The sequence below is a fragment of the Poecilia reticulata genome, linkage group LG17 (assembly GCF_000633615.1).
Source record: "Poecilia reticulata strain Guanapo linkage group LG17, Guppy_female_1.0+MT, whole genome shotgun sequence".
NCBI classification, from domain to species: domain Eukaryota; kingdom Metazoa; phylum Chordata; class Actinopteri; order Cyprinodontiformes; family Poeciliidae; genus Poecilia; species Poecilia reticulata.
The window spans coordinates 14,737,077-14,742,605 of NC_024347.1; the positions used below are offsets into that span (position 1 = coordinate 14,737,077).

Below are 5,529 nucleotides of genomic sequence, written 5' to 3' on the forward strand. Positions count from 1 at the left end.
TTTTTTATTTCAGAATTGTACACTGCAAGAAAAGTCAGAGAGGTGAGTTTGGAAACGACCGACATTTACAAAAGTGGTTGATACTGAGATCCTTTATTGCTAAGTTGTTCCCCGACAGGAAGTGCCTCCTGTGCCAAGATCAGAACCTAAGATCTTACCCAGAGAACCCAGCTTCACCAAACCTAGTGAGTAATCTACATACTTCCTCTTAAACTCCTTAATCTTTTAAGTTCAATATTCAAAAGCGTTTTCTTAACTTCTTCCAGCATCCTCGCATAAAACCCTGTTGATCCAGAACCCGACCCAGCCAGAGACTCCCTGGGAAAACGTCACCCTCAACCGTTGTMTTTTTGTAGCCATCGGCATCCTGGTGCTCACCTCAGGCTTCCAGAAGCTTCACGGCAAGTAGACTAAACTATAAATACATAAAAGTACGCTTCTGATCAAAATATGAAGTCTGGGGGAAAGAAAACAGTTCAGACTATCTGCTTTTCATGCTGTTGGACTTTAACCTGGTTTTAAGTTGAGGTTCAGGGACATGAGATGAACAAAACTGAGCAGGCAATTTACAGAAAAACACATCTAAACTGTTCATCAGTTTTAAGACCAAGGCCAAAAAAAAAAAAAAACTAAACAAAACACAAAGTGCAGAATTGAGTGACCCTGATGTTCTTGTTCATCACTTCAAAAAGTAGTTAGAACTGTGCAAATGTTCATAGTTGACTTGAAGCTCAATTGTTCAACTAAAGGAAAAAGCTACCAGATCACGATGGACCCAGGTCCACTTATAGGATGCCTGTCCAGTGGGATCTTYTGGTGTTTCCAGTGACATTGGAATCCGTCATGACTCTTTTTTTTAAATCTTCTGGTCAGAAAATGACATTTTCTTCCACCTTTGAACATCCCACCTTTGGTGCTGCTTTGCAGTGTCCAAAAAGAAAAGAAAGACGGAGACGAGGCCTTAAGAGATATTCTCTTGCTGCCCTTCTCACACAGATWGAGTCTTTTGACTTGTTGGCTGTAGTCGGCATCAAGGATTTGCAGGTGTCATCACAGGCAGCTCATCACCACAGATGTGAACTTTTTTTGTGCYTCAAGGTGGAAATTGATCTAAAATGGCTCAACAATCATTGCACTTTCAAAGACAGAGAGACTTTTTTTTGGCGTTTGGCATCATGAGTGTGAATGCATGACAGAAAATAACACGAAAGCCATATTGAGCAATCAGGTTTGGACTTTCTAATCTTTTGTTCTTGAATTTTGATTAGCTGATGGGCAGCTTAAATGTTTTCAGTAATTTGCCGACTCCGCCTGTTGCAGCAGGATGGAAAATGATCCCTGGTTTYGAGACGTTGAGCAGAAGTGTACAGAGATGACTGAGTTGTTGTAAAATAAAGTATTTCAAAATCCCACAGAAACTTTACGTGGCCAAGGAACAATAGAGGAAGAAGAGGAAGCTGGACTAACAATGAGACGATCASAGTYGTTACGTCACAGAGGCCGTCTGCCGGAGGTAAAGCTGGTCTCCTGTTGCAGGTTTTACAATTAAACATCGACTGTTTCATCACCATGACTTCGATAAGCCCATCTAAGCGAGACACATTTCATTTCCTTAAAGCCAGAGACGTCTCTATGGGAAGTCATGTTTTGGTGGCTGCCAGACCTCGACGATGAAGACGAAGACGAGGAGGACGACRAAGAGATCAAAAGAAGAAAATCAAAGAGGGGAGTAACGAGGCGAACATCGAGAGGTCTCAGGAACAGGCCGCTGCCGGAGAAAAAACTCTTAAAGCAAAGAGACGGGAAATTAAAGGACAGGAGGGCCAGGAAAGCCAAGGCTAACGAAATCAAAGACAAGAGAGGGAGAGCCAGGAAAGAGGACCCTGAAGAGGCAGCAGATGAAGAGGATGAGAGAGACGAGGAGACAAATRCAAAAAAGAATAAGCTGCAAGATGGGAAATAAAACACACACAAAAAAAAAAGAATTTTTTTTCTGCTCTTACTACACATCAAATGGAGTCTCAAATGTTTGCCTAATCAAGTGGCAGAAAGGTTTTAAAGCTCAGTGGTGCTTCCATGGAAAGTTGCTTTAACGTGTCAAGCTAAAAATGAAAGCACAATGTGCTCCATGCTTCCTTATTGGGGAAAACATTTAAAATATTCTGCTCTGAATCGACTGCTTAGTTGATATCTATACATTTAAGGTGAAACCTCAAAAGGTTCATTTATTTTACTACCTTAAAACTTAAAGCTGAAACTCATGCAGATAAAACACACCAGACTTTGTGATGTAATAGTTTATTCGTTACTGCTGACAATCCACAGCTACTGAAAACCCAAAATTCAGTCTCAGAAAATTTGATTACAGAAGACCATTAAAATAAGGGATTTTTACGCCAGATGTTAAACCCACCTTATGAAAAGCATAACTACTGGAACTGACGTCCAGCTGTAACTGAGAAGTCAAGAAAGGGAACTTTTGAAGAAGCAGTCTGTTCAGGTCACATACAAGACTGATCATGGATAGTTTAGTGGAAGAAAAAAGTGGGTTTGAACAGATGTCCAAGTAACACCTGACGTTATCCTTTTATCAAGTTAAACGTCAGTGAAGCTTTCTAGTATGAAATTTTACAGCATTTCATGCTCGAGTTTGCTGTCAAGTTTTAAAGTAAAGCCGATTACATTTGCCAACAGRACAAGAGTAACCGTCCAYATGTCCAAAACAAACAATACCYGCTTTCCTGAGAATATATGGAGTATATATAGAGGRGGAAAGGGAACATACAGAGGCCGCTCGTAAAGACACGCGAGCTTCCTTAACACCTCTGCAGAACCACAGGCTGACCTCCATGTCAAACTGCATTGATGCAGAAACTCGAGCAAAAGGAACCCAAACCAAAAACTGACAGCAAATACAATATGAGCACACAGTTCTCAATAACAGTTCTGTAGGAAAAAAAAACCTTAATGGTTTTGCGTCATTTTTAAGGTTCAGAACATAAACAGTCAAAATGTATCACTGTGAAATAAATTACTTTTTGATTTGAATTTAAAAGTAGTTTAAGAAGCGAGGGGGCGGGGGAATCCTAAGGTTTGACGTATTGAAGCAAACCTGAAAATTATGTGTGAAGATTCAATCTGAAGCTTTATCCTTGTAGATAAATTTGACTTCAAACAGGTCAGAACAGTAACATCTTCACAGTCACAACAGACACAGACAAAATTATTTTTTTTTCTTGGTATTTATTTAGAAAAACTGTTTGTCAAAAAAGGTTTTCAGCTCACATTATGTACTGATTATGGTAGGGGGGGAAAAAAAACGATGTTGGAGATGTGACCGAACATATTTTATCCTGGAAATTATAAGTCCAGGAATGATAATTAAAAAAAAAACAACAATGATGAAACCAATTATTGTAAATTAATTCATTCCGAGGCCTTCCGGAGGCGGCGGCCTCATGGGCATGGGGGGCATGGGCATCTGTGGGGGCATGTGTGGGGCGCCAGGAGCCCCGGGTGGGAGAGGAGGGATCGACATCCCTCCTGGAGGAGGAGGGGGCAGCGAATCACTGGGCAGCCGAGATCCTGGCCCGCTCATGAGTGGAGGTGGGTGCTTCATGCCGGGAGGAGGAACTGGACCGCCGGGCTGGGAAATAGCTTTCTCCATTTTGAAGTGGAACTGCAGGAAAAACTGCACACGAAAAAAACAAAAACATGGTGTCAAAACATACAGTCATATTCAATAAATTAAAATTTACGTCCCAATGAGTCTTGTTTGTCAGATTGAAAATACCTTTTGACAATAACCTGACAGCAGGCATTTAACATACTTTTCACCAAGTCAACATTTAATTTTTGTTTTTGAAAACAGGTTTTTTTTTTTTATTGGTTTGCTTGGATGTTGTATTTTGAAATGCCCTGTGTTCATTTGCTGCAAGTGGAAAATGATCATAATTAACAGAAATAAAGGCTTTCGAACGTCCATCTGAGTGTAATTAATTTATAGAATGCGTTTTTTCTTAGTGATAAAGTTCCTGAAATAATGTTCAATAATATTCMAATTTATTTTTTAGTTCCTTCGGTTTATGTATARTCCCATGTTTGGATGCGTATTAGTACCTGTTTAGTTTCTTTGTTCCAGTGGGTCCAGAAGCGATTTTCTGCTTTATCTATTTCCCTGCTGGGAACCTGAAAGAGCAAACATGTTACGTTGGTGCCTTCAGCACATTGACATAATTCCTGCACATCTATTCATAACCGACTTCCATACTTTGAAAATCCAATTTTTCACAGTTTGCGTTCCACTTTTTGCACATTTCCTCAAAGTATAAATACAAAACTTCACCATAAACATAACTGGAACATTTCTGTCGAGGTGCAGCTTTTAATACAGAATGTCAGAATAAATGAAGGAAGAACTTGTCTGCTGAATGAAGGAAGGTGTAGCCAATTACGTACTTGCAGAAACACTGCAACGATTACACAAARTGAATGAGCAGCTCACCTTGAAGGCGATGGTTTCATAAGGTTCGGCAGCGAACAGCAGGTACTGCCAGCGGCGATCGGGGGGCTCGATGCGCTGCTCATAGGCAGACATGAAACGGTGCCTTGGTCCGATTCCTTCCGCAATCTCAGGATAGTCGATCTGATCGAGACGGATACGAAACATTAGCTGACATCTGGAGCAGAAAGCAGCTTTTTAAATTTAATTAGTAGCAGATGAGTCCCAATAATTGTATAAAAAATAAAAATAAGGGAAGAGGTTTTTTTTTTTTTTTTTAACATACACATAAAAAAGGAGCTATAACAGAGACACACTTAACATTTCATTTTCTCTGTTAAGAAAATGCGCTAATTTTACAGAGATGTAAAAACAACAATTGTGATAAGTGACACTGCTTTAGCTTTGCATGACTGATTTCTTTTAAAGGCTGGAAATATCTCCAGTCAAACTTATCTTTTTTGAAAGAAAGGTCAAACCTGTAAATAGCCTTCTTCCAGCCAGCTGAATGGCAGAGCACAGAACAAGGTGGGGAAGAGGAAAATCCCTTATTATTTTATACCCCATATACAGTATTTTCCGCACCGGATTATAAGGCGCATAGAATAGACGCTTCAGTTTGGATTGACAATTTGTTCCGTACTCTATTATTACACATCCACGTTTGTAAAGAAGTGATCCAAGTACTTTATATAGTAGGCTGCCCCAGTCATTGTTTCACTCACGGTGTTGGTGTTGCGATATTGTGCCCAACTGCTTTCTGGGTAACACAGACCAACCGACACGCTACCGCCGCAGTCTCTGTCTCTCTTCCCCCGCCCCTCCGCTCCATAGACATAATATRAGAGTAAATGCCTCATGGACCGCTCTCGCCTATTGTCGCTGACGAGATTTAGGGCTGCCATCTTGGAGCGGTCCACCACTCCACTCAGTGTTGTGTATAGCAGGCAAAATGACGTATCAGCGCATTTAATCAATCAAAATACGCTTTTTTGTTACTGGAAACCATATTCAAACATCTATCAAAG

At 40.4% G+C, this 5,529-nt stretch overlaps 2 protein-coding genes across 2 annotated transcripts in view; one reads left to right on the forward strand and one right to left on the reverse strand.

Annotated features, from left to right (window-relative positions):
• LOC103479445 (uncharacterized) overlaps positions 1-3,062 on the forward strand; it is a 10,860-nt gene extending 7,798 nt beyond the window's left edge. The window contains exons 4-7 of the mRNA XM_008433862.1: positions 119-185; positions 267-401; positions 1,416-1,513; positions 1,619-3,062. Of these exons, the coding sequence (XP_008432084.1) occupies positions 119-185; positions 267-401; positions 1,416-1,513; positions 1,619-1,963 (645 nt within the window). The 3' untranslated portion in view covers positions 1,964-3,062. The remainder of the gene's footprint in view (positions 1-118; positions 186-266; positions 402-1,415; positions 1,514-1,618) is intronic.
• Positions 3,063-3,227: 165 nt separating this feature from the next.
• The window catches only part of sf3a2 (splicing factor 3a, subunit 2), a 5,484-nt gene continuing 3,182 nt past the window's right edge, over positions 3,228-5,529 (reverse strand). The window contains exons 6-8 of the mRNA XM_008433863.1: positions 4,505-4,645; positions 4,120-4,188; positions 3,228-3,691 (exon numbers count right to left, since the gene is read on the reverse strand). Of these exons, the coding sequence (XP_008432085.1) occupies positions 3,422-3,691; positions 4,120-4,188; positions 4,505-4,645 (480 nt within the window). The 3' untranslated portion in view covers positions 3,228-3,421. The remainder of the gene's footprint in view (positions 3,692-4,119; positions 4,189-4,504; positions 4,646-5,529) is intronic.